This window comes from Phacochoerus africanus, chromosome 6 (assembly GCF_016906955.1).
Source record: "Phacochoerus africanus isolate WHEZ1 chromosome 6, ROS_Pafr_v1, whole genome shotgun sequence".
NCBI classification, from domain to species: domain Eukaryota; kingdom Metazoa; phylum Chordata; class Mammalia; order Artiodactyla; family Suidae; genus Phacochoerus; species Phacochoerus africanus.
The window spans coordinates 36,273,626-36,301,501 of NC_062549.1; the positions used below are offsets into that span (position 1 = coordinate 36,273,626).

The following is a 27,876-nucleotide window of genomic DNA, read 5'->3' on the forward strand; positions in this document are numbered from 1 at the left end:
AAAGTGAATCTATAGTGGAGGTGGGTTTTTTTTTTTTCCCTCAAAGAGTGGTCTGATTGACAAAATGTTGATAAATTTAGTTAAGCATTCTTTTTAAACTTGGGTTTTTTTTTTTTTAAGGTACAATTAAGTTCTAGACAACAGTTATGAAATAGAATGTTCTACAGTGGTTATAGTGGGCTCAGAATAAAATTTCTGGATAATTTTAGACGTTAAGAAAAATTATTAGCATGTATGTCAAAAATTTTTAAATAACCAGTTAAAGAAAATAAATATGATCAGTGGTTTCTAAATCAATGGGAGTAAGGAGAATAGAAAAAAAAAATGTGATAATGCAAGAGATGGTAGAAAAGAAGCAAAAAAAAAAACCAAAAACAAAAAAAAACACACACAGAATAAGATGGTGGAAATAAGTCCAAACAGGTCAGAAATCACATAAAATGTAAATAGGTTAAATTCACCTATGGGAAAAAAAATCTTCAGAACAGTTAGAAAAGCATCTAGTTTCCCACTGTTCATGAAATACACAAAACTATAAAAGAAAACTATACAAAAGGGTTAAAATAGAAAAGTAACCACCCAAATTATAACCATAGAAAGCTACTGTAATAATGTTAAAGTCATTAATGTCAAATATTAAAACAAGAAGCAGTAAGAGGAATAAAGAAGCACACTAATAAACAGTCCTCCGAGAAAAGAGAGCAATTGTGACCCGCACGTACCTAAACGTAGTCTCTAAACATAACCCATGTTTGATGGAATTGCAGAATTAATAAATCCATAATCGTGGTGAAAGATTTTAACACTTTGTTTTCAGAAACCAATGTATCAGATAGCAAAAGTTAGAAAGATACAGAACATTTCCACAGCAAAATTAACAATGTTGACAAAGGGTTTTTTACAATTGATTAGAATCCTGTCTTCAACTAATGGTTTATTCATTCTTTTCAGATGTACATGGCACGTTAACCAAAAGTGACTTTGTACCAGGTCACAAGGAAAGTCTGTAAATTTTAATAAATTTCTGTCCTGGAGATCGTGTTCTTTTACTATCACAATGCAAATAAATTAGAAATTAACAACAAAAAGCTTTCCCAGTACCACGTTTGGGTATTTAGAATATATTTCTATATAATTATATAGGTTAGAGAGGACACCACAGAAATTACATAAATTTTTTAAACAACAACATAAAATACTACATATGAAAGCCAATGGGGTCCAGTTAACTTCAATGTCAATTTATGCTCTTAAATACATTTATTTAAAAGGCAAGATTAAAGGTGAGTTAAGGATACAAGTCAACAAGGTAAAAAAAAGTTATATGACTCTTAAAGTAGAAAAAAGGAATGGAACAACAGAAATCAGCAAAAGAAAAACCAGAACCAGAAGCAATAAAACAGCAGACCTCATTCCTTAAAAAACTATTTGAGCAAACATCTACTAATAAGGATCAAGGAGAGAAATAACGCAGACAACATCAGAAAGAAAAAAAAAGAAACAATACAGATACAATAAAGATTTTTCTTTTCTTTTTTTTGTCTTTTTGCCTTTTCTAGGGCTGCTCCCCCGGCATATGGAGGTTACCAGGCTAGGGGTCCAGTCGGAGCTGTAGCCGCTGGCCTACACCACAGCCACAGCAACGCGGGATCCGAGCCGCATCTGCAATCTACACCACAGCTCACGGCAACTCCGGATCCTTTAACCCACTGAGCAAGGGCAGGGACCGAACCTGCAACCTCATGGTTCCTAGTTGGATTTGTTAACCACTGCACCATGACAGGAACTCCAAGATTTATTTTCTAGTCATGAAAGTATATGACGAATAACTTTATGCCAATAAATTTGAAAAGTGATAAGCTTAAAATACCAGTGATTTTTTTTTTTTTTTTTAATTTATGGCTTCACCCATGGCATATAAAAGTTCCGGGGCCAGGGATTGAATCTGAGCCCCATCTGTGGCAAGGTCAGATCCTTAACCCACAGGGAAGGGCCAGAATCAAACCTGCACCTCCACAGAGACCAGAGCAGATGCAGTCAGATTCTTAACCCACTGTACCACAGCAGCAATTTCCCAATGATTATTCTGTCAGAGTCTCTGTGTCAGGAATTTGAAGGTGGGTTAGCTGGGTGATTCTAGCACAGTCTTTCACTTAGTCTTTCACTGCAGTCATGTGAGGGCTTGTCTGGTTCTGGAGGATTTTTTCCAAGATGGCTCATTCATGACTATTGGCAGAACCCTTTGGTTTCTTGCTGACCACTGGCAAGCCGCCTAAGTTCCTCATCATGCGTCTCTCCGTAATGCTGCTTGTGTGTCCCTGTGGCATGACAGCTGGCCTCCTTCAGAGTGAGTGATCCATGAGAAAGCAAGGAGGAAGCTGCCCTGTCTTTTATGACACATCCTTAGAAGCCATTTTTACTATGTTCTATTTGTTAGAAGTTAGTTATTATGTCAGCCACTGCTCAAGGAGAGATTTAAACTCCATTTTGATTGGAGTATAGTTGACTTACAGTGTTGTGTTAGTTTCACGTGTACAGTGAAGTGAATCAGTTATACATACACATATATCCATTCCTTTGCAGATTCTTTTCCCATATAGGTTATTACATAGTACTGTAAACTGTTTCTTAAAGGGAGGTGTATCAAAGAATTATGGCGATATTTTAAAACTGCTGCACTGTACTATGTAAGTGATGTGGTTAATACATAGAAAATTCACTAGAACCATAGATGTTTTTCTAGAACTAGTATAAGAGTTCAGCAAGGTTGCCAGTGGGAGTCAACATACATATTAATTCCATTCCTAGCTGTCAGTAAGAAGCAAATTTAAACTAGCAAATTTTTCCTAGCAGAAATAGAATCCTAGCAGGGGGAAAAAACAAACAAACAAACAAACTAATAGTAGATATACAAGATCTTCATAGAGAAAATTTTTAAATTTTATTTTAAAATAACAAAATAACAAGGAGTTCCCACTGTGGCACAGCAGGTTAAGGATCCAGCATTTCCACAGTGTGGTATAGGTTGCAGCTGCAGCTAGGATTCAATCCATGGTCCAGGAATTTCCATTTGCCACAGGGTGCAGCCAAAAAAAAATTTTTTTTTATAAAAATAGCAAAGAATACCCAGACATTCTGCACTCAAGGATGGGATGACGCAATGTTCCTATTGTGGTTCAGTAGGTTAAGAACCCAACATAGTGTCTGGAGGATGTGGGTTTGATCCCTGACCTTGCTTAGTGGGTTAAGGGTCTGGTGTTGCCACAGGCTGTGGCATAGGCTGCAGATGCAGCTCTGATTTGACCCCTAGCCCGGGAACTTCCTATGCCGCAGGAGTGGCCCTTAAAAAAAAAAAAAAAAAAAAGGATTGGATGACTCAGTGTAGTGAGCAAAAATTTTCATGAACTTTACTGTGATACATGACAAAATAATCCTTACATTCAAGTGGCAGGGAGTGGCAAATAATTGTTACTTTTGAAGGACAAGTTTGGAAGACTTGCCAGTACACAATGTCAAGAATTATTTTAAAGCCATTACGTGTTCCATCATAAGTGACTAGACAGAGTTCCCAGTGCTACACAGTAGGATCCCATTGCTAAGAGTAATTAAGATGTAACTTTATGTCCAGTGCAGTAGCTACAACCACATAAGGCTATTTAAATTTTCATTGTAAGGTACCTAGCATTAATAACTGCAATATTGGTTCTCAGCATTTTGGTGTTCTAGTATTTAGTGATGTTTTACATCATTTTGGAAGATACATTTTTGTGGAGTTTTGGGATATTTTTAAATGTATGCCTTGGGACGTTGCAAGAAAATTATATGTCCTAATTTCAAACTGAACAAATGCTAACATGCATTTAAAAAAACTATTCTGTATTCCCAGTTACTCAAGAGGAGAAAGAAAATTGTCAGAGCCAATCTTCTATTATAAAAATAATCCTGTGAGTTCCCTGGTGGCCTAGTGTTGTCATTGCTGTGGCTTGGGTAATGCTGTGACTGGATTTGATCCCTGGCCTGGGAACTTCCACATGGCACAGGCATGGCCAAAAAGAAAATAAAAATAATCCTAACTAATTCAAAGACTTTCCAGATGAGCAGAATTTAAAATTAACAGTATTGAAATTGATTCTGGAATCCCTGATGAAATTAAGAGATAACAAATTGCAAGTGTTTTCTTTGACACATGCTAAAAGCTTATTAGCAATAAGATTGCAGTTTCAAAATTGACAAACCTCTGGCTAGACTCACTAAGAAGTGGAGAGAAAGAACCCAAATAAACAAAATTAGAAATGAAAAAGGAAAAATCACAATGGATACTGCAGAAATACAAAAAACCATAAGAGAATACTATGAACAATTATATGCCAACAAATTTGACAATCTGGAAGAAATGGACAACTTTCTAGAATCCTACAGCCTGCCAAAACTGAATCAAGAAGAAATAGACCAACTGAACAGACCATTCACTAGAAATGAAATTGAATATGTCATAAAAACACTCCCTACAAATAAAAGCCCAGAACCATACAAAGAGGATCTGGTATCCATCCTCCTTAAACTTTTTCAAAAGGTTGAAGAAGAAGGAACACTCCCAAAGACATTCTGTGACGCCACGATCACTCTAATTCCAAAACCAGACAAAGATACCACCAAAAAAGAAAATTGTCGGTCAATATCTTTGATGAATATAGACACAAAAATTCTCAGCAAAATTCTAGCCAACCGAATCCAACAATATATCAAAAAGATGGTATACCATGACCAGGTGGGATTCACCCCAGGTTTGCAAGGATCGTTCAACATACGCAAATCAATCAATGTCATACACCACATTAACAAAAGAAAAGTCAAAAACCGTATGATCATCTCAATAGATGCAGAAAAAGCATTTGAAAAAGTCCAACATCCATTTATGATAAAAACTCTCACCAAAGTGGGTATAGTGGGAACATTCCTGAACATAAAGCCATTTTTGACAAACCCACATCAAATATAATACTCAATGGAGAAAAATTGAAAGCCTTCTCACTGAAATCTGGAACAAGACAGGGATGCCCACTCTCACCACTGCTATTCAACATAGTTTTGGAAGTGCTAGCCACAGCAATTAGACAAACAAAAGAAATAAAAAGCATCCAAATAGGAAGAGAAGAGATAAAACTGTCACTGTATGCAGACAATATGATACCATACATAGAAAACCCTAAGGACTCAACCCAAAAACTGCTTGAACTGATTAACAAATTCAGCAAAGTAGCAGGATATAAGATTAACATTCATAAATCAGTCGCATTTCTGTATACTAACAATGAAATATTAGAAAAGGAATGCAAAAATATAATACCTTTTAAAATTGCACCCCCAAAAATCAAATACCTGGGGATATGTCTGACCAAAGAGATAAAGGACTTATATGCTGAGAACTATAAAACATTAATCAAGGAAATTAAAGAAGATGTAAAGAAATGGAAAGATATTCCATGTTCCTGGATTGGAAAAATGAATATTGTAAAAATGGCCATACTACCCAAAGCAATCTACAGATTCAATGCAATCCCTATCAAATTACCCATGACATTTTTCATAGAACTAGAACAAACAATCCAAAAATTTATATGGAACCATAAAAGACCCAGAATTGCTAAAGCAATCCCGAGAAACAAAAACCAAGCAGGAGGCATAAGTCTTCCAGACCTCAAGCAATATTAGACAGCCACAGTCATCAAGACAGTCTAGTCTGGTACTGGTACCAAAACAGACATACAGACCATTGGAACAGAATAGAGAACCCAGAAATAAACCCTGACACCTATGGTCAATTAATCTTTGACAAAGGAGGCAAGAGCATAAAATGGGAAAAAGAAAGTCTATTCAGCAAGAATTGCTGGGAAAGCTGGACAGCTGCATGCAAATCAATGAAACTAGAACACAGCCTCACACCATGCACAAAAATAAACTCAAAATGGCTGAAAGACTTAAATATAAGACAAGACACCATCAAAGTCCTGGAAGAGAACATAGGCAAAACATTCTCTGACATCAACATCATGAATATTTTCTCAGGTCAGTCTCCCAAAGCAACAGAAATAAGAGCAAAAATCAACCAATGGGACCTAACCAAGCTGACAAGCTTTTGCACAGCAAAGGAGACCAAAAAGAAAACAAAAAGACAACTTACAGAATGGGAGAAATAGTTTCAAACGGTGCAACTGACAAGGGCTTAATCTCTACAATATGCAAGCAATTTATACAACTCAACAGCAAAAAAGCCAACCACCCAAAGGAAGAATGGGCAAAAGGTCTGAATTGACCATTTTCCAAGGAAAATATACAGATGGCCAACAAGCACATAAAAAAACACTCAACAGCTCTGATTATTAGAGAAATGCAAATCAAAACTACCATGAGATACCACCTTACACCAGTCAGAATGGCCATCATTAATAAGTCCACAAATAACAAATGCTGGAGGGGGTATGGAGAAAAGGGAACCCTCCTACACTGTTGGTGGGAATGTAAGCTGGTACAGCCACTATGGAGAACAGTATGGAGGTACCTTAGAAATCTACACATAGACCTATCACATAACCCAGCAGTCCCACTCTTGGGCATATATCCGGACAAAACTTTCCTTAAAAAAGACACATGCACCTACATGTTCATTGCAGCACTATTCACAATAGCCAAGACATGGAAACAACCCAAATGTCCATCTACAGACGATTGGATTAGGAAGATGTGGTATATATACACAATGGAATACTACTCAGCCATAAAAAAGAATGACATAATGCCATTTGCAGCAACATGGATGGAACTAGAGACTCTCATACTGAGTGAAATCAGTCAGAAAGAGAAAGACAAATACCATATGATATCACTTATATCTGGAATCTAATATATAGCACAAGTGAACGTTTCCACAGAAAAGAAAATCATGTACTTGGAGAATAGACTTGTGGCTGCCCGGGGGGAGAGGGAGGGAGTAGGAGGGATCGGGAGCTTGGGGTTAACGGATGCAAACTGTTGCTCCTGGAATGGATTAGCAATGAGATCCTGCTGTGTGGCATTGAGAACTATGTCTGGATACTTACATCGCAGCACAACAATGGGAGGAAATAGTATGTATACATGTATGTAACGAGGTCCCCATGCTGTACAGTGGAAAAAATAAGTAAAAATAAAAATTAAAAAAAAGATTGCAGTTTCTGGAAAAATAAAGAATTAAAAGAGTGGGACCTCAAAAAAGAGATGAAATGATTTGAAGATGAAGTAGTCAGGAGATGTGGAATTACATTACCATTATATTGTTTCCAGTTAATATGGAGAGACTTTTCAGCAGCTGGAAAAATGCACACAAAAATAGCTCACAACTCATTTGCAGTACTACTACTGCACTTGTAAAATTGTGCTATCAAAAAAAAAAATTCAGATGCATTTTTCATTTTCAATTTTCTTTCTTTTTTTTTTTTTCTTTTCTTTTCTTTTTAGGGCTGCACTCATGGCGTATGAGATTCCCAGGCTAAGGTTCACATCGGAGATAAGCTGCTGGTCTACACCACAGCCACAGCAACGTCAGATCTGAGCCGCATCTGCGACCTACACCACAGCTCACAGCAATGCCGGATCCTTAACCCACTGAGTGAGGCCAGGGATTGAATGTGCAGCCTCATGGTTCCTAGTTGGATTTGTTTCTGCTGCGCCACGACAGGAGCTCCTCATTTTCAGTTTTCTGAGATTGTTTCCATTTTCTTCATTTTTACGTGTTTTTATTATTACTATGTTTATTTTTTCTTTTTTGGCCACCCTGTGGCACATGGAGTTCCCGGGCCAGATCTGAGCCACAGTTGCCACCTATGCTGCAGCTGAGGCAAACCAGATCCTTTAACCCACTGTGCTGGGCTGGGAATTGAACTTCTGTCCTGGTGCTACAGAGATGCCACCAATCCCATTGCACCATAGCAGGAACTCCTATTCGGTTTATTTTTAAATAATATTTTATTTTTCTGCTAATTTGTGTTAGAATTGACAGTTTGCCTTTTTATATGCTTTTATCAATTTATATTTTTATTTGATCTGAATGTATTTTTATTTGAGATGTATCAAACATTTAATTTTACTTGTTAAAGCATGTATTCTGAATTAAAAAAAAAAAACCAGTATTAATACTGATGTTTCCATAAAGTATTGAGATACCCATTCTGTCAGTTATTAGTTTTATTGGTGTCCCATTGGGGGCCATACATTTTTTTAGTATTTTTAGTTATAGCCTGTATCCAGCTTCAATGAGTGTCTTTATCCCTGTTGTCACCATTTAGGCATTTATGTATACTGATTTCCAGACTCCATTGAAAGTGTGTTTGAATACATATATTATGTACATTTGAACCATGCATTCATTTAACCAAAAAAGTATGGATTGAGCACTTAGTATGTCATAGGCCCTGCTAGACACTGTGGATCATGTCCTCAAGACAAGCAAGCTCCTGCCCTCAAAGAACTTACTTTCAGATGGCGATACAGTAAATGATTAACCAAATGAGCAAATAATAAAATTATAAATTGTGCTAAGAACCAGGAATGAGGTAAACAGGGTGATGTGAAAAGTGGGTGTAAGTTCGTTTGAGCTGAGACCTGAGTGCTGAGAATGAGCCGGTCAAGTGAAGATCTATCCAAGGGAAGTACATTCCAATAGAAAAAGTTTCTCTGGGACCTTTGAGGCGGAAAAGAACTTCAGGAAACATAAAGGAGACAAGAGGGGCTGGAATATGGAGAGCAAGAAGGCAGGATGGTTTAAAGCTGAAAATGGAGAGAGAGGCAGGAACAAAATCATTCAGGACTTTCGTAGGTCATGGTAAGGATTTTAAAGATCTTACATGTATCGGGATGCCGTTTAAAGCAGAGGAATGATATGAACTGATAGGCATGTTTGAAAGATTTTGTTTTCTGTGCAGAGAATGAATTGTAGAGTGATGAAGGTGTAAATGGAGAATGGTTAGGAGTTTATTAGAATAGATTACGTAAAAAGTCATGCTTGGATCATGGGAGCCACTAGAAAATGTGTTTTTGTTTGTTTGGTTTTTTGGGTTTTGGGGTTTTTTTTTTTGCTTGGAAGTGATGTTCATGAAGATTGGGATGAGAAGATGAACATGGCTGGAGTTCCCAGGTGGCTCATCGGGTTAAGGATCATGCATTGTCACTGCAGTGGCTCGGGTCACTGCTATGGTGAGGTGGCCAGGGAACCGCCATGTGCCATGGGTGTGCCAAAAACAAAAAGAAGCCTGGCAGATGGCCAACAAACACATGAAAAAATGCTCAACATCGCTGGTTATAAGAGAAATGCAAATCAAAACTACCATGAGATATCACCTCACACCAGTCAGAATGGCCATCATTAATAAATCCACAAATAACAAGTGCTGGAGGGGCTGTGGAGAAAAGGGAACCCTCCTGCACTGTTGGTGGGAATGTCAACTGGTACAGCCACTATGGAGAACAGTTTGGAGATACCTTAGAAATCAATACATAGAACTTCCGTATGACCCCGCAATCCCACTCTTGGGCATCTATCCGGACAAAACTCTACTTAAAAGAGACACGTGCACCCGCATGTTCATTGCAGCACTATTCACAATAGCCAGGACATGGAAACAACCCAAATGTCCATCGACAGATGATTGGATTAGGAAGATGTGGTATATATACACAATGGAATACTACTCAGCCATAAAAAAGAATGACATAATGCCATTTGCAGCAACATGGATGGAGCTAGAGAATCTCATACTGAGTGAAATGAGCCAGGAAGACAAAGACAAATACCATATGATATCACTTATAACTGGAATCTAATATCCAGCACAAATGAACATCTCCTTAGAAAAGAAAATCATGGACTTGGAGAAGAGACTTGTGGCTGCCTGATGGGAGGGGGAGGGAGTGGGAGGGATCGGGAGCTTGGGCTTAGCAGACACAACTTAGAATAGATATACAAGGAGATCCTGCTGAATAGCATTGAGAACTTTGTCTAGATACTCATGTTGCAACAGAAGAAAGGCTGGGGGAAAAATGTAATTATAATGTATACCTGTAAGGATAACCTGACCCCCTTGCTGTACAGTGGGGAAAAAAAAAAAAAAAAAAAAAAAAAGAAGCCTGGGTTATTAGAGTCCCTCTAGTAACCCCAACAAAACAACTCTTAAATTTCCATCAGTGGTACAGAGTTTTTGTTGAGGTGTAGGTGTGTGTGTGTAATCTTGGTGGGAATTAGATGTGATGAGGTAAAGATATCTAAATGGGACTATGTATAGAACTGTCCCGTGTACTCACATGCCAAGTACTGTTACCATTTCTTTGGATTCCTCTGTTCACCCTGTACTTTCAGAGCAGCATAGTCTTAGGAGTTGCTCCCATCAGTGCCCTTTACTTGTTCCTAGGATGTGGAAATCCTTTTACCCTTAATTCAGGCTAAACTTTTTTTTTTTTTTTTGCTTTTTAGGGCCGCACTCCTGGCATGTGGAGGTTCCCGGGGTTGGGGGGGGGGTGTCAAATCAGAGTTGTAGATACTAGCCCTATGCCACAGCCACAGCAACACCATATCTGAGCCGTGTCTGCGACCTACACCACAGCTCACAGTAACGCCGGATCCCCAACCCACTGAGCAAGGCCAGGGATCACACCCACATCCTCATGGATCCTAATCAGATTTACTTCTGCTGGGCCACAACATAAACTCCAGTTTAAACTTTTTTAAAGTGAACTTTTATTGGGACACTAAGCAAAAAATTTAGCATCTTTTATTTGTATATTGCATTATAGTTTTCAAAGGATAAAAAAATCAAGACCCTACAATATGCTGCCTATTAGAGACTCACCTTAGGGCAAAGGACACATATCAATTGAAAGATATTTCTTTTTGTTTGTTTGTTTTTTCTTTGGCCACCTGGAGGCATATGGAATTCCTGGGCCAGCAATCAGATCCAAGCTGTGGTTATGACTTAAGCTACAGCTGCGGCAATGCCGGATCCCTAACCCACTGTGCCTGGCCGGGGATCCAGTCTGTGTCCCAGAACTTCTAAGATGCCAACAATCCACAGCATGAACTCCGCCTTTAGTTTGTTTTTGTATCTGTTCTTAACACTTTTCTACAGTTTAAGATGCTAATTTCCTAGATCATTTTCCCAAATCCAAAACTTACTAATTCTGAGAGTGTAATTTGTTTCATTTATTTAAATATGACATTTATTCTCCCATCTGCTGTTTGAAGACCATGAAGTAATTATCTTTTCATAGTATTTTAAAGAATAATTTTCTTATCATAATTATCTTTGCTTGACAATGCAGTTCTCTGGAGTACAAGGAGAAAAGTTTAAAGTAGCAGTTGTTCACCGTTTTAAAAAAGAACTCTTTCTAGCAATTTTATAGTACATCATGACACTATCTGCAGTTCATACAGAAAAAAAAATTTTTTTTTTAAATGATGGCACTTGCCATATTATTCCCAGTCTCCTTACTCTCTGTCACAGGCCAAATGACAAAATGCTAAATCATTTCGAGAGACTGAAAATAAGGACCAGAAGGAAAATGAAGGTTGTATTTGCTAAACCTAGCAAACGATCTTAATTGACAGTGTTAAGGAAAAACACTCTGTTGAGATGGCATTTCCTGGAAGAGAGCTGATCTGCAAGAGCCATGTAGATATTAAAATGTGCAGCCCTTCATCCCTGACCACTCCTTCCCTTGGTGGTCACAGTGACCTGGTGGTCTTGGGCAGTCCATCAGAATAGTTCCATGGGAAACTGATACGGCGGATTTGTCAGCCCCTATTCCCGTTTCTGAAAAGGTCCCTAGAACCTGAGTACACAGATATAAACTTGAGCCACCTTCCACATCTGCCATTTTACCAGGAGAGGCTGTGTGGGGGCCAGGGCTCTGTCAGAAAGAGGATTGCTGGGTTTATTGTCCCAAATTGGAATTACTGTTCCGCTCTTAAGAAGCGACAAAGCTGTGAGGACTGCTGATTCACTTCTGCTTTACAGTACTGGCAACCCCCGCTTCTTGCCCTACCACTTAGGTTCCTAAGTGGCAGCGTAAGGAAATCTCCAGCCCAAAAATACAACTCCTCCTTGTAATCCTTTGCTTATTTTTATCCTCACGAGCTGGGGATAAAAAAAAAATTAAAAACCTTGTAGGAAAAAAAAATTCTTATTTCGTTCTTGAACCCAGAGCCATTTCTAAGCATATACCTCACTCCTTTCTTTTCTTGGGGTATCAAAAGGTACCTCCCCCAAATAGGCTACCACAGTCCAAAGGAGAGACAGCAGGAAAAGAATTAAGGTTCTATTTATTTATTTATTTATTTATTTATCTTTTAAGGGCCACACCTGTGGCATATGGAGGTTCCCAGGATAGGTGTCAAAACAGAGCTGTAGCTGCCAGCCTATGCCACAGCCACAGCAATGCAGGATCCAAGCCAAGTTGGCAACTTACACCACAGCTCACGGCAATGCCAGATCCTTAACCCCCTGAGTGAGGCCAGGGATGGAACCCACTTTCTCATGGACACTAGTCGGATTCATTACTGCTGAGGCATGGTGGGAACTCGTAAGCCTCCCTCTAAAGCCTCAGATACTCCTCAGCTCTTTTACTAAAACTCTGTACTCACTTCCTACCAAAGGTCTCCTCCTTAATTCTTTTTTCCAGGGGGAGAAAGAGGAAATACCTGACACTCCATAAGGTGTCTATACATAAATATGCCATTTTTAAGGATTTGGTTAAGTTGGGCCCTTAGGCCTGTTTTCAGTCATTTTTTCACTGTATATTCTTAGGGTCCTTAGGGCTTGGACTGAATGGGGTAAGATGTGGGTCTAATAGTGATGTGTAGGGAATTCCTGAATTCTAAGGGTCTACCTAGGCCACGAGTATAAACAACATAGAACCTGGACTAGAGTGATTAGCCTGCCTTCACAAGCAATCAGACTACACCTCAGAGATGCTTACTAGATCCTCTCTGGGGTTGTATAGCCTAGGCTTGTATAGTCGAATGTCCATCTTATGTCACTGGAAGGGGTCACTTATATTAAGGATGCAGTAAATGATAGCTTCATCTAGCACATAATTTGGAGCACGAATGGGAACAGATTATAGGAGAATTGTGAAAACCCGTTATGTTGAATATGATGTACCTTATATTTCTACCATAAATCATGAATAAGGCTAGAACCTTAGAGATGAGGGTTGTACAGTTAATAGTCTCTCTGGCTCTCAGTAGCCTTTCCTGTAAAACAGGGAGATCGAATTAGATGATTCAGGTTAGATGATCCTGGATGGCCCTTACAGCTGTAAAAATTTCATAATAATACTTAAATTTCTTGTAAGAACATAGTCTTGTGCCTTCAAACTATTTGAGGTGAAGTCAGGTGAAATTTTGTGGACTATTTAGAAAATAAGGAATAATTTTATAAAAGTTGTAATTCCTGTATTTTTAAATAACACCAAATAAATGAATAAGTAGGAATGTCATTCTTGTAGCACTTCAACAGTTCTGTATAAATGAAGGTGGGTTTAATGAGGTTTAGATTTTCTTTTTCTTTTAGGGCCCCGATTGCAGCATATGGAAGTTCACAGGCTAGGTTATGAATCAGAACTACAACTGCTGGCCAACGCCACAGCCACAGCAATGCCAGATCCGAGCTGCATCTGTGACCTACACCACAGCTCACAGCAATGCCAGATCCTCAACTACTGAGCAGGGCCAGAGATTGAACACGCAACCTCATAGATCCTAGTTAGGTTCATTACCAGGTTCCCACAATGGGAACTCCCATTTTTTTTTTTTTTTAAATGCTATTTTAGGGCCGCACCTGGGGCATATGAAGGTTCTCAGGTTAGGGGTCGAATCGAGCTGTAGCCTCTGGCCTACACCACAGCCACAGCAACGCAGAATCCAAGCCGTGTCTGCGACCTACACTACAGCTCATGGCAACACCGGATTCTTAACCCACTAAGCGAGGCCAGGGATCGAACCTGCGTTCTCGTGGATCCTAGTCAGGTTTGTTAACCATTGAGCCACGAAGGAAACTCCTCGATTTTTTTTTTTTTAATAGGCCCTGAATCTTATTTGACTTGCTTGGTAAACCTTCCTCCCATCCTTCTTTTTCTTTTCTTTCTTTCCCTCCCTTCTTTCCTTCCATTGAGATGTAATTAACATATAGCATTATATTAGGTAAACTTTTCGTTTGTAAGAAGTGTTGAACTTCATCTCAATTCCGAACAGTTTCAGAACTAGTGAGAGTTATAATAGGTATCTGTGAAATAAAGTGAAGAGGAACTTCAAAGGCCCCCATACTCCTTTTATTTTATACCAGTACTAGATTCTCAAATTGCTCTCGATGCCCAGGTGGGCCACAAGGTGGCACCATTTGGCCATGTAAATAAAACACTGCTATAGATGAAAAAACCCGATTTCTTAAAAAAAGCAAGTAACTTTATTATAAAAGTAGTACATGTGCATGAAAGACTTCAGATCAATCTTTCAGTGCTTATTTAAATGTCTATTGTATAATTACAAATTATAAATTGGAAACTTCTAGGAGAAGAAGGAGAAGAAGTCACTTGCTAAGAATTTTAAACATGGTAAGATTATGCAGTAAAAATTTTGGAAAATACTGAAAAACATCAGAATAAAATAAACAGTATTTTCTTTGTGAAAATTAATTTTTAGTTATTTTAGGCCACTATCTTTCTGAAATTTGAATTGTAACTACATTTTAATAATGCAAAAAAGTGAGTAATATAAAAATTGAAGCAGATATATATCAGAAATTCTTGTTTGGTGTGTTTTGATTTCCTGATGGAGAAATAAAAATTTAGGCAAGTGTTTTCTCACTATCCCAACAAGTTAAGAAATACTTGAGAATAATGAATCCAGCAGTGTAGCCATGTTCTGTAAAGTGGAAGAGGTTCTAAGTATTTTCTTTTGTTTTCTCACACTTAAAAGATTTTACTTTGAGATTATTGCAAAGAGTTAATTCAGAATATATGTGCTAGACTGACACTTCCTGTTATGAAACATTTCCAGATATTTATTGTTTTTCTTCAGTTTAAAAAGTTTACTTTTGGAGTTCCCTTGTGGCTCACAGTAAATATTCACATTTTTTTTTGCCTTTGTTTTGGTACATCAAAGGTTTTGGTACCTCAAAGTCTTTGATACCTCAAAAGTTACAATTCAGAGTCCTAGCGCTTAAGATCTATGTGACTCTCAGACCCTTCTAAGACAGTCTTCAAAGAAATAGATAAATAAAGATCCTAAAGCCAGATTAGTTTAAGATGAACTGTGGGTGGGGGGGAAATGAACTCTAGGAGTTCCCATGTGGCTCAACAGTTAAGGACCTGACACAGTGTCTGTGGGGATGCAGGTTCAATCCCTGACCTGGCTCGTGGGGTTAAGGATCCTCATTGCTCGAAACTGAGGTATAGGTCCCAGATGTGGCTCCAATTCAGTGTTGCTGTGGCTGCGACGTAGGGCTCAGCTGCAGCTCCGGTTCAACCCTTAACCTGGGAATTTCCATATGCCACAGGAGCAGCCATAAAAAGAAAAAAAAAAAAAAAAAAGATGAACTGTAGAACAGAATCTTGGAAGTTTTATCGTAAAAAGAGCAAACATTGCATCAAGACTGCTGTAACAGTAAAACTATTTGCCAATAAAGAAATGAAACTGATTCCACAACCATATGTCATAGTGAAACCCATCTGTGTCATACCTTTTAAATACATTGCCTAAAAATCCATTGTGACAATCAAATTTTGACCAAAAATATTATTTTAAATTTCTCTCAGACTATCTCTGTTTTGACTGGTTTAAATATCAATTACTTTGAACCTGTGTAATAATTGGAAAAATTACAGGGTGAATTCTTTTTTAACGTGCTAAGGAATTCAATAAGAAAGTTATGGTATAGGCATACAAAGGAATACAACCATTAAAATTGTTATAAAAAACTGGTAACCGTGGACAAATATTCACAATATAGTTAAGTAAAAAAGTTTAACATTAATAATCCATAATATGAATTAAGTATATATATTCATTTCAAGAAAAAAGCGCTAAGACCATGCACCAAAATATTAATGGTAGTTATTTCTATTTGGTGGGAATTGGGGTAACTTATTTTTTTTCTTTGTTCGTATTTATTTGCTTAAGAATTTTACGATGAACTGTAGAACTACTCATAAGAAAAAAAAATGTTACTTTAAAACCCTGTTGTAGGAGTTCCCTGGTAGCCTAGTGGTTAAGGACTCAGCATTGTCACTGCTATGGCTTGAGTTACTGCTGTGCCTCAGGTTTGATCCCTGGCCCAGGAACTTTTGCATGCCACAAGGCGCAGCTAAAAATAAAACCACTTGGCTCAGTGGTTAACAAATCCGACTAGCAACCATGAGGTTTCAGGTTCGACCCCTGGCCTCGCTCAGTGGGTTAAGGATCTGGCCTTGCTGTGAGCTGTGGTGTAGGTTGCAGCTCAGACCTGGTGTTGCTGTGGCTGTGGTGTAGGCCAGCGGCTACAACTCCAATTAGACCCCTAGCCTGGGAACTTCCATATGCCGCCAGAGCATTTATTAAAATGTTTTTAATAAATAAAATCTTATTGCATTGAGTGTACATTCAGCCAAGAATTACTGGACTCTCTCATGTCTAGATTCAAGAAACGGGGTACCAGGCACTGTGTAATTTGCCAGGGTATAAGATCAGACACATTTTTTGTCTTCTAGAATGTTTTGGGAAGGGGTTTAAATTGCTGTCAGAATTTTTGCTTGCCTAGCTAAATTTCTTTTAGATATGTTTTTTTTTTTTTTTCCCTTTCCTGATATCTCTGGATTAGCAAGCAGTTAGGATTTAATGAATTCATTGAAAGTTCTTATTTTATGATTCTTGGAGGTTATTTTTATATCTTTTTTTAAAAAATGTATCTTTTAAAAGGGTAAGAGTAACCAAGTAGGGTATGGTAAATCCCGATTTTTGGGGTGCCATTTACTCTGTCATTCTCAGTTTTAGTACTTTCCTTTGATATTAAAAAATGCAAGTAATACAGAGTTCCTGTTGTGGCTCAGTGGGTTATGAATCCAACTAGTATCCATGAGGTTGCAGCTTCGATCCCTGGCCTCACTCAGTGGGTTAAGGATCCGGCATTGCCGTGAGCCGTGGTATAGGCCGGCAGCTGCAGCTCCGAATCGACCCCAAGCCTGGGAACTTCCATGTACCACAATTGCAGCCCAAAAAAGCAAAAAGGAAAAAAAAGAAAAGAAAATGCAGGTAATACGGGTATCTCTTCAGATATGCCATTTTTTTTTTCTTCAGATTTTGTTGCAGTGTCTGGTGCTTTGATCTCTGATCAAGGTTACTATGTAGGCATAAGACTGTCGTCCATTTGAACCAAGATTGTGCTACTTAGTCTTGTCTTTCCCCAGTGACCTTTCAAGTTGAAAAATAAAAAAAATTATGTGTGGTTGGTGATATTGGATATAGAAGACCAGTTTAAAGCTGTGCTGTATGATAAAGTAGAGCGTGTTTTCTCCATCAGTTCTTAACCATCGAGAATACTGTCTCAAGGTTGTGTAAATTGACCTAATTTAACATAGAAGAAAAATATAAACTATAGCAAAAAAGAGTATCAACTAGAACTTTCTTATTAGGTGGATGATTCAAAAGCTTTCACTGGAACCTCATTATCAATCTCTTATGTGGGTTGAGACGAGGCCTGTTTGGAGCCCTTGTTACTGAGATCTGTGTAACTGCCCTGTCCCAAAGAATGAGTGACGCCATCCTCATGCTGTTTCCTGGGCAGTACCACGTAGCATGGAGTTATCGAATTTTAAATGCTAAGCTGGAGTTCCCGTCGTGGCGCAGTGGTTAACGAATCCGACTAGGAACCATGAGGTGGCGGGTTCGGTCCCTGCCCTTGCTCAGTGGGTTAACGATCCGGCGTTGCCGTGAGCTGTGGTGTAGGTTGCAGACGCGGCTCGGATCCCGCGTTGCTGTGGCTCTGGCGTAGGCCAGTGGCTACAGCTCCGATTCGACCCATAGCCTGGGAACCTCCATATGCCTCGGGAGCGGCCCAAAGAAATAGCTAAAAAAATAAAATAAAATAAATGCCAAGCTATGCAGGCCCCCTAGGACCTAACCCCCAAAGTCCTGCTTTAACAGTCCCAGGGGGTGAGCCTCTGAACTAGTCATTGGACACTGTCCCTAATGGATATTGTCCCTTAGGAACCAGAATCAGGCTATGGTGAATAACCAGAGAACTTTTTGAGGCTTGACTGTTCTGGTGGTTTCTTGTCTGCCAGGAGCCAGTTCTCTTTTTCCTTCCTGGAAGTCCAACTAGAGGTCACCTAGTTCACCTAGTTGTTAGAAACAATTTTTTTTTTTTTTTTTTTTTTTTGCTTTTTAGGGCCACACACGCAGCATATGGAGGTTCCCAGACTAGGGGTCCAGTCAGAGCTACAGCTGCCAGCCTACACCACAGCCACAGCAACATCATATCTGAGCCGCGTCTTCAACCTACACCACAGCTCACGGAAACACCCAGATCCCTAACCCACTGAGCGAGGCCAGGGATCAAACCTGCAACCTCATGGTTCTTAGATTCGTTTCCACTGTGCCACAACAGGAACTCCTAGAAACTCTTGTTTACCAGGGCATAAATGTCCTATGCGAACTAGAGTACAGGCAAGGGCTCGTCTCAGAGCTGTGCCCAGCCTTGGGAGGGTAGTAACTGTATTTTGGAGGAGCTTAAGTCATACAGCTAGTTAAGTAGCTGAAATGGGGTTCAAACCCAAGCGTTATAGCTCCAGATTAGGAGCCAAGCTCTTTTACCATCTGACTGTAGAAAAACTGTCTGTAGAGTGCTGTACACACCTAAAAGTAGCCCCTCTCAAGAAAGTCAGACTGTATCATGTCCCTTTCCCTCCTGCTTTCCCCAGCTCTCAGGTCTGCTCAGTATGCTCAGGTCTGCTCACAGGGTGACAGACCCAACCTTCTATGAATTTGGAAAGATATCACACATTAGTGCCTCTAACTCTACTTGTGGAATGGTTCTTATGACACATTCCCTTTGGTAAATACCAGGGCTTCCACCTGAGCCCCTCCAGTGCTTGGTCCCACAGACCCTTCCATAAAGAACCTCTCACTCTCCTAGCACCAGAAAAATGACCTCAGAGAGGTTAAGGTAAGAAGACCTTAGTTTCTTTTTGTTCTTTCTTTCTTTTTTTTTTTTTTTTTTTGAACAAGGAAGATAAGCACCTTCAGACTCAAGAGTCTTTTCATCAGAATCTTTACATCTCCATATGACCCAGAATTTGCACTCCTGGCCATTTATCCCAGAAAAATGAAGACTTGCACTGATGTAAAAATATGTACCTGAGTATTTTAGAAACTGGAATACATCCAAAACCTGGAGAGATAACCAGATATCCTTCAGTAGGTGGACAGTTAAACTCTGGTACAGCAATGCCAGGGAATACTAGTCAGCATTATAAATCTTCAGAGAATTATATTGAATGGGAGAAAAAAATCCCCCAAAGTTACATACTGTATGGCTCTGTTTATATAATATTCTTTTTTAACATTTTATTGAAGGGGAGTTCCCATGATGGCTCAGTGGAAATGAATCTGACTAGTATCTCTGAGGATGCAGGTTCAGTCCCTGGCTTTGCTCCGTGGGTTGGTTAAGGATCTGGTGTTGCCATGAGCTGTGGTGTAGGTCACAGACACGACTCAGATCCCGCATTGCTGTGGCTGTGGTGTAGGCCGGGGGCTACAGCTCGGATTCAACCCCAAGCCTGGGAATCTCCATATGCCATGGGTGCGGCCCTAAAAAGACAAAATAATTTTTTTTTGTATTGATTTCTGCTGTACAGCGAAGCGACTCAGTTATACATATATACATATTCATTCCCATGTAGATGATCACAGAATATTTGTCTTTTTTTTTTTGCTATTTCTTTGGGCCGCTCCCGCGGCATATGGAAGTTCCCAGGCTAGGGGTCGAATCTGAGCTGTAGCCACCAGCCTACGCCAGAGCCACAGCAACACAGGATCCGAGCCACGTCTCAACCTACACCACAGCTCACGGCAACGCCGGATCATTAACCCACTGAGCAAGGGCAGGGACCGAACCTGCAACCTCATGGTTCCTAGTTGGATTCGTTAACCACTGCGCCACGACGGGAACTCCAATCACAGAATATTGAGTAGAATTCCCCATAACAGCAGGTCTCTTTGACCATCCATTCTGCATAGCATTCCATTTACTCTTTATATAACATTCTTGAAATGACCCAGTTACAGAAATGGGAGACAGTAGTGGTTGCCAGAGGTAAGGAGGGGTGGGGGCAGAAGAGGTGTAGGTGTGGCCGTAGAAGGGATCCTGGTAGGGATTGGAGATGTCCTGAATCTTGACTGTAACAGTGGCAGTATCCTGGTTGTGATATTGTTTTACTCTCTGTTACCATCAGGGGAAATTGGGTAAAAGGTACACAGGATCTCTCTGTATTATTTCTTACAGCTGAATTCGAATGTACAATTATCTCAAAAGAAAGTTTACTTTAAAAAACCTTAGAATTCCTGTTGTGGCTCAGCAGTAACGAAGCCGACTAGTATCCATGAGGATGCGGGTTCGATCCCTGGCCTTGCTCAGTGGGTTAAGGATCCAGCATTGCTGTGAGCTGTGGTGTAGGTCACAGATGCAGCTCAGATCTGGTATTGCTGTAGGCCAGCAGCTGCAGCTCTGATTCGACTCCTAGCCTGAGAACCTCCATGTGCTGCGGGTGCGTCCCTAAAAAGCAAAAAAAGAAAAGAAAAGAAACCTTTAGTCCTCTCCACCCTGTGGACAATAGTTAATACATGTCCTGATTTTTATTCATTTCTATAACTTGGGGAAGCTATTAATAAATTTCTAGTAATTGGATTTAGGGTTTTGGACATTTTCTTGGCAGGTTTGTAATAATTAGGTCTAATGAATTTATGTAATATTGAGTTTGAAATCACGTAATTTTAATTTGATCAAGTTTATTTTCTTATGGCACCTTGTCATATCAGAAAAAACTTGCAAGGAGTAGTTATTCTAATGGATTTAATTGAAACATTAGAATTACTTGGGGAGCATAACCATATAATTTGTAATTTTATCTCCACAAACAAAAAGCAACACTTGTCCTTCTCATAACATAAACCCTACTGTTTCCAGAATAACTCTGTACCATTTTATTTGTTTATTTATTTATTTTGTCTTTTTGCCTTTTCTAAGGTTGCTCCTGTGGCATATGGAGGTTCCCAGGCTAGGGGTCGAATCGGAGCTGTAGCCACCGGCCTACGCCAGAGCCGCAGCACCTCGGGATCTGAGCCACGTTTGCGACCTACACCACAGCTCACAGCAACGCTGGATCCTTAACCCACTGAGCAAGGCCAGGGATCAAACCCTCATCCTCATGGTTCCTAGTCAGGCTCGTGAACCACTGAGCCATGCCGGGAACTCCAATTATTTATTTATTATTATTACTTTTTCTTTTGTCTTTCTAAGACTGCACCCACGGCATATGGAGGGTCCCAGGCTAGAGGACTAATCGGAGCTGCAGCTGCGGGCCTACACCACAGCCACAGCAATGCCAGATCAGAGCCGCGTCTGCCACCTACACCATAGCTCATGGCAATGCCAGATTCTTAACCCACTGAGTGAGGCCAGGGATTGAACCTGCGTTCTCTTGGATACTAATCAGGTTCGTTAACCACTGAGCCATTACGGGAACTACCATCTTAACATTGAAAAAGCCAGATGATATTCAAGAGAGGCTTTAGTCATGAAGACTCAGCTCCAGTGGGCAGGACAAGAAAGGAAAATAGTAGGCCTTGGGTGAACCCGGATTATTTGTTCAAGGAAATGAATTAAGTTGCTCAGTGATATGAGATTGGCTATGTTGGGTATTACAGAATCACAGTGAACTGGGGACCAGTGGAGGAGGGTGGATGTTCTGCATATTGTCCTGTCATCGCGGTTTCTGTTGAGGTCTTGGGGGACTGGTCCTCACACGTGGTTTGTCAGCCCTGGTCTCCACTTGCAGCCTCACACTGAGAGCCCTAATGATATACTCTGACTTACGTATGGTCAATGGAGCTTCCTAAAATCCCATGAATTATTTCCCTATATAGTATTATTTAAAGGGACCTGATAACAATGTGAATGACCAGTAAATGTCATCCATTTCAGCAGGAATTATAAATTTGGGATTTATACTTTATATTCTCAAATTTAGCATGGTATCTGACACATTTGGGTTACACAGTAAGTATTTGTCTAACCAATTACTGTTGGTTTTTTGTGGTCTATACTGGCTGGCTGTGACCCCATCCCTCCCGCATCCCCTCAAGAGAAGAGTGCAGTGGGACAGACAGGGGACTCCAAATGTCTCTCATTGCCCAGAGGGGAAGCCTGAGGGGGTCCCAGCAAAAGCCACAGTGCAGGAGGGGCAGGTCAGGCACGTGGAAAAGACTGCAGGTAGATCTCAGCCGGTTTTTCCCTCACACTGAAAAGAAAAAGTGGAGGGACAGTCTCAGGAGGAGATTTAAGTACCAGCATGCAAGACAGATAAGAAATATTTTTTTCTTATATGTACCTGTTTAGTTTAAACACACACTGGTTGTTTTTACTTGTATCCCTCACTGCACATAGCATTTTTCCTCTGCAATTGCTTTAGTGAGCTAACCTGAGCCACCATTTATAATGTGAAAAATATGCATTCCAAATCCTAGTAACTTAGAGTGAATTTTCAGAGTCCCGTTTCTCCTCTACTGATGACAAGATCTGACTCTGACCTTTCGGACAGGGCTTTCTTGTTTGTGGGCAACAGAGCTGCTCCTTAGTAAGCCCCTCTGTTCTTCCTTTCACCACGTCATTACTCGTTGGTGACTTTATAGCCTCCTAATTTGTTGCCTTACCCATAGATTTTCCTGAAAAGTTTCTATAGGTTCCTCTCGTTTGTCTTTGTTGTAGAACAGCAAGTCCTTTTTCATGCCCCACCTTTGGTATAACTATTTTTTATTTACTACAGATCCTGGCTGGTGCATTTCCACATATTCCGTTGAACCCTCTTAAGAATTCAGAGAAACTTCCGCGTGACCACTGAAAGAAAAATCTAATCTTAAGGCTTACGTGAGTATTTTTCCTGTGGACTTCCTCACAATATGTGAAGGCTTCAATAAACTGTGGCCTTGCTTATGGGCAAATTCAGTTCTGTGATCAAGATGAAAGATGGTATCTATCATTGAGCTTATTAAATTTGGAGGTGAGTAGTTTATCAAGGACACCAAGAAACTCACAAAATACACTGTGCTTATTCTGACTTTAAAAATAGATGAGAAAGGCTCGTCCTTTTACGGAGCCAACATTCAAAAGAATCTCAGTCTGCAAACCACAAGAATTCTTACTGTGTTTGAACCAAAAAAAACCAAGTAGATTGTTTTTCATTTTCTGTTCTTAGAGAATTTAACCAAAGCACATTACCTCTTGAAAAGCTCTTGGTATGTGGTATTTTAATTTTTAAAAAATTTGTGATACGTTTGTCTTTTTTATGATCCAATCCAGTGAATACTCTAGGGAAAAATAGGGAGATTGCCTTTGAAAGAGAATTCTTGACTATTTTTTCTGAGATGTCCTCCCATTTCAGTTAATTTCTTTTAAAAAATGCTCTTACATAGTGGCATAATCTGAAGTTTATCTTATTTTTGATCTCTATAATTCTTAATCACAAGCACATTTTCCCCTTCTTCTTCTTTTTTTTTTGTCTTTTTTTTGCTATTTCTTGGGCCGCTCCCACGGCATATGGGGGTTCTCAGGCTAGGGGTCGAATCAGAGCCGTAGCCACCGGCCTACGCCAGAGCCACAGCAATGCGGGATCCGAGCCGCATCTGCAACCTACACCACAGCTCACGGCAACGCCGGATTGTTAACCCACTGAGCAAGGCCAGGGATCAAACCCGCAACCTCATCGTTCCTAGTCAGATTCGTTAACCACTGTGCCACGACGGGAACTCCCATTTTCCTCTTCTTTAGGATTATTCTTAGCAGCTTCTTCTCACCCTTTGCTTCCAACAGGTGGTTAAGTTGGGTTAATTCTATCTAGTATATCTTTCTGCAGTATGTATGCTCTCTTCTCTCTGCCATTGCCTTAGATAAGGCTGTCATCATTTCTTGCCTGGATTCCTACGGTGACTTACTGATTGATCTTCCTCTCTCCAACCTTGACCCCCTCCAATCAAACCTCTTAGATTGCCAACCAAGTAATCTTTCTGAAAAACTAATGCACTAAGACCGTGCCATTTCCTTGACTTAAAATCCTTCAGTGACTCCTTACTAAAATTCAGACATAATAAATCTTACCATGGACTTGTTAGGAAGATTAAATAAAGTTCATTGAGACCCCTTAGTGCAAGGCCTGACTCAGAACAGGCCCTCGGTCTGTGTTAATGTTTCCTCTTTGCATAGAGGACCCGAGGCAGCAGCAGAGCTTCATGTAAGGTGGCCCAGGACTAGAGGGACAGTGGCTCTGCTGGAAACCAGGCTGAAAGGAGCAGGGGCCAGGGATCTCACCAAACTCCTCAGCCAGGCTTTCCTGAACCCTGTGAAGTGAGGCACGGTGGATTGCTCCAGTGCCCAGCTCCATTCATGTTCCAGAAAGAAAGGCTTAGCCTGTTTAGTTATAAGCTAGGCTCATCTGTAACTAAACTTTTTGACCTTATAGTCAGGCAGCCGTCTTTACAAACACATTGGGCTCTGCCTTTGTGTTTTCTTATTTGGATTTGTTTTCTTTCTAACTTCTTAGTAAAGTTTCTTTCGTCAGGCTTTAACTCTTTCTTAAACGAACCAAAGAAGGGGCAGTTGGGGATGGGCTGGAAAGACACACACACACACACACACACACACACACCAAGTGACTGCTGGGGGCAGAGAAGTGTCAATAAAAGAGCTGTGGACAGACCAGCTGGTGGAGTGAGGCAGCTCCAGGGGTGCAGTGTTAGCGTGGACACAGCTGGGATTGCTGCTTTTGTCCTGCCTCTGTTGTTTTCCCACGGAGACCTGCTTTTCCTCATCTCTCCACCTTCAGACAGTGAGAATTTGGGAAAATCAGGTATTTAGGTAACCACAGAACAGAGTAGAATAGGATCAATACCGAAAAAAGATGGACATCCTTAACTTTCATGGCATTTCCAGTTTTAACTTTAGTTTGGTTCTTTCGTTAGCCTTTCTCCTTTGATTAAAATTTGAGGTTTGTGCTCTAAATAGGTCCTTATCGAGTGTGAATTAAGTTATGGGTTGTTTTTCTCATGCCGATTCAGTTAACTTTTGAGCAGATAATTCCGTTTACTGTATAGAATATCTCAAATACAATAAGAAGCAAATATGTGAGAGAGAATTACTTTGTTTTAAATAAGAACCTCTCCCAGCAGTAGTGTGTGTTTGTGTGTGTGTGTGTAGCTAATTCTTTGAAGTTGAAAGAACGTGTTGTCTCTCTTCTGACAATGATTTAATGAACTTAAGTTTAAGTACTCATATTTTGCTTAACTTCTGAAAATATCTCTTAATCTTTTTATCTGATGAAATGTGAAATAGGCCTTTATGGTAATTTAATTGCCATTTTGATCCAGCAGATCTGAAAAAAGTGAGACATTTTAATGGAAAATAAAATATAATAATTGTTAACTTTTTATTTCTGTTTGGTGAGGTAATTTTTTAGGGACGAGAGGCTGAGAAGGATAAGAAATAGTGCTTTTCTAAATGACTTCACTGTCTTGATTTAGTTTGGTTTCACTGAACCTCCCTCACCTCGTATTTCATTACAGGCACATTCCTTCCACCACATCCGAACAATGTCCTACGTTTTTGTGAATGATTCTTCTCAGACTAACGTGCCCCTGCTACAAGCCTGTATTGATGGAGACTTTAACTACTCTAAACGGCTTTTGGAAAGTGGCTTTGACCCAAATATTCGCGACAGCAGGGGCAGAACAGGCCTTCACCTCGCGGCAGCCCGAGGGAATGTAGACATCTGCCAGTTGTTACATAAATTTGGTGCTGATCTTCTGGCCACCGATTATCAGGGAAACACAGCTCTTCATCTCTGCGGCCATGTGGATACTATTCAATTCTTGGTTTCCAATGGACTCAAAATTGATATTTGGTAAGTTCTCTGTGGTTTTTGACGTCTCATCCTTTCTTCCCATGAGTCTCTCAACCAGTGGTCTAATCTTAGAGTCTATTGATTTTGTTTCCTCAGGGATCGAATGTCGATAGGGACAAGTTCAGAGAGGGATTGAGGACAATGAGTGAGAGAACTAGAGGCTGGCTTCTGGATTTCTGCAAAAGCAGTGAAGTGTTTCTGTGAAAATAGTGGCTAGGTTTGACTACCAATTAATCATGTGTTGTAAGACATGGGGAAAAGAAGAAAATTAATGTTTGTTGAAAATCTGTTATGGCCTAGGTACTGCTTTTACTGTGTTAACTTATTTAATGCTCAGGATGACGTTAGAACATTATTTCCTATGGTGATACTGTCTTCCTTTTATAGATGAAATAGTTGAAACAAGATTCTGGGTTAAATAAATGACTTTACAAAGGTCACACAGCTGGAATTTGAACCGAGCTCCACCTGATTCCAAAGCTTGTTTGCCTTCTATTGTGTTATATACCATGCCAGCTACATTGTCTCCCTGGGACTCAGAGTCCTTTTGATTCTGAATAATTTAAAGAAGTAGTGGGTTTGGGGGTATGTTTTCGTGATACCTTCTCTCTCGAGTGGGAAGGTATCAGGCCACTTTTAAAACTGACCTTGACCTCTAAGCTAAAGTGACCTGTTGCCCTAACTTGTTGGTGCTATAATGTCCCTAAATCTGAATAAGACAGATTGTGTTTAATGGTCCTGCTCCTGTAGGACAGGATGAAGTGAGAATTGACTAGAGGATTTAGTGCCACTCAAGCTTGCTCCTCTTAGATGGTGAGCTGAATCAAAGCAGTTTATTTTATTGCTTTTGAGTTTGGGTTTTTTTTTTTTTTTTTTAATTCTTAGACATTTAAAAAAATATATACATTCTTCTCATAAAATATAAATGTCAGATAAGAATGAATCAAGAATTTTCCAATTTCTAGGAGGATCCCCTCTCTTTTCCTACCTTCCCCCCCCCCCACCCCGCCATGCAGAGGGCATATGGAAGTTCCCGGGCCAGTGACCCCCTAAACAACTGCAGCGAGAATGCCACATCCTTAACCCACTGCACCACAAGGGAACTCTCCTCTTTTTCTTGTACTTATTCTCATTTATCTACTCTTTCTCTAAAAGGAAAAAATATAGGTTAACTCACAATTCAGATTCCAGCTCAACCATTGGTTCTGCTCTGGGTTTTAATTTGGGGTGAGTAGGGCCCACACCTCCCTCCCTGAGATCGACACAAATGGCTACTAATGGTGTAATACTGCTACTATGATGTCTTTCTTTCTGTGAACTTTTTAGCAATCATCAAGGTGCTACACCTTTAGTTTTGGCAAAGCGCAGGGGAGTGAATAAAGATGTCATCCGATTGCTGGAATCTTTGGAAGAACAGGAGGTAAAAGGATTTAACAGAGGAACTCACTCAAAACTGGAGACCATGCAGACAGCTGAGAGCGAAAGGTACTTAAGATACCATTTTGTAAAGGGGCAAGTCACTCTGAATGAATCTTTTATGACAACTTTTTGTTAGCTTTATATTTATTTGCTTTCAAGTAAAGAGCTTTGATGCTTTCTTTGAACTTTATATTGGTCCTTATGGCTCCAGATTACAATTGGCAAGCTATT

General features: G+C 39.9%; 1 protein-coding gene across 2 annotated transcripts in view; it reads left to right on the forward strand.

The window, feature by feature from the left end:
- Positions 1-27,876, forward strand: part of ANKRD46 (ankyrin repeat domain 46) — a 46,445-nt gene that overhangs the window by 10,505 nt on the left and 8,064 nt on the right. For both annotated transcript variants that reach the window (XM_047783518.1, XM_047783519.1), the window contains exons 2-4: positions 23,101-23,201; positions 25,889-26,226; positions 27,553-27,711. In XM_047783518.1, coding sequence (XP_047639474.1) covers positions 25,916-26,226; positions 27,553-27,711 — 470 coding nt within the window. In that variant the 5' untranslated portion in view covers positions 23,101-23,201; positions 25,889-25,915. The remainder of the gene's footprint in view (positions 1-23,100; positions 23,202-25,888; positions 26,227-27,552; positions 27,712-27,876) is intronic.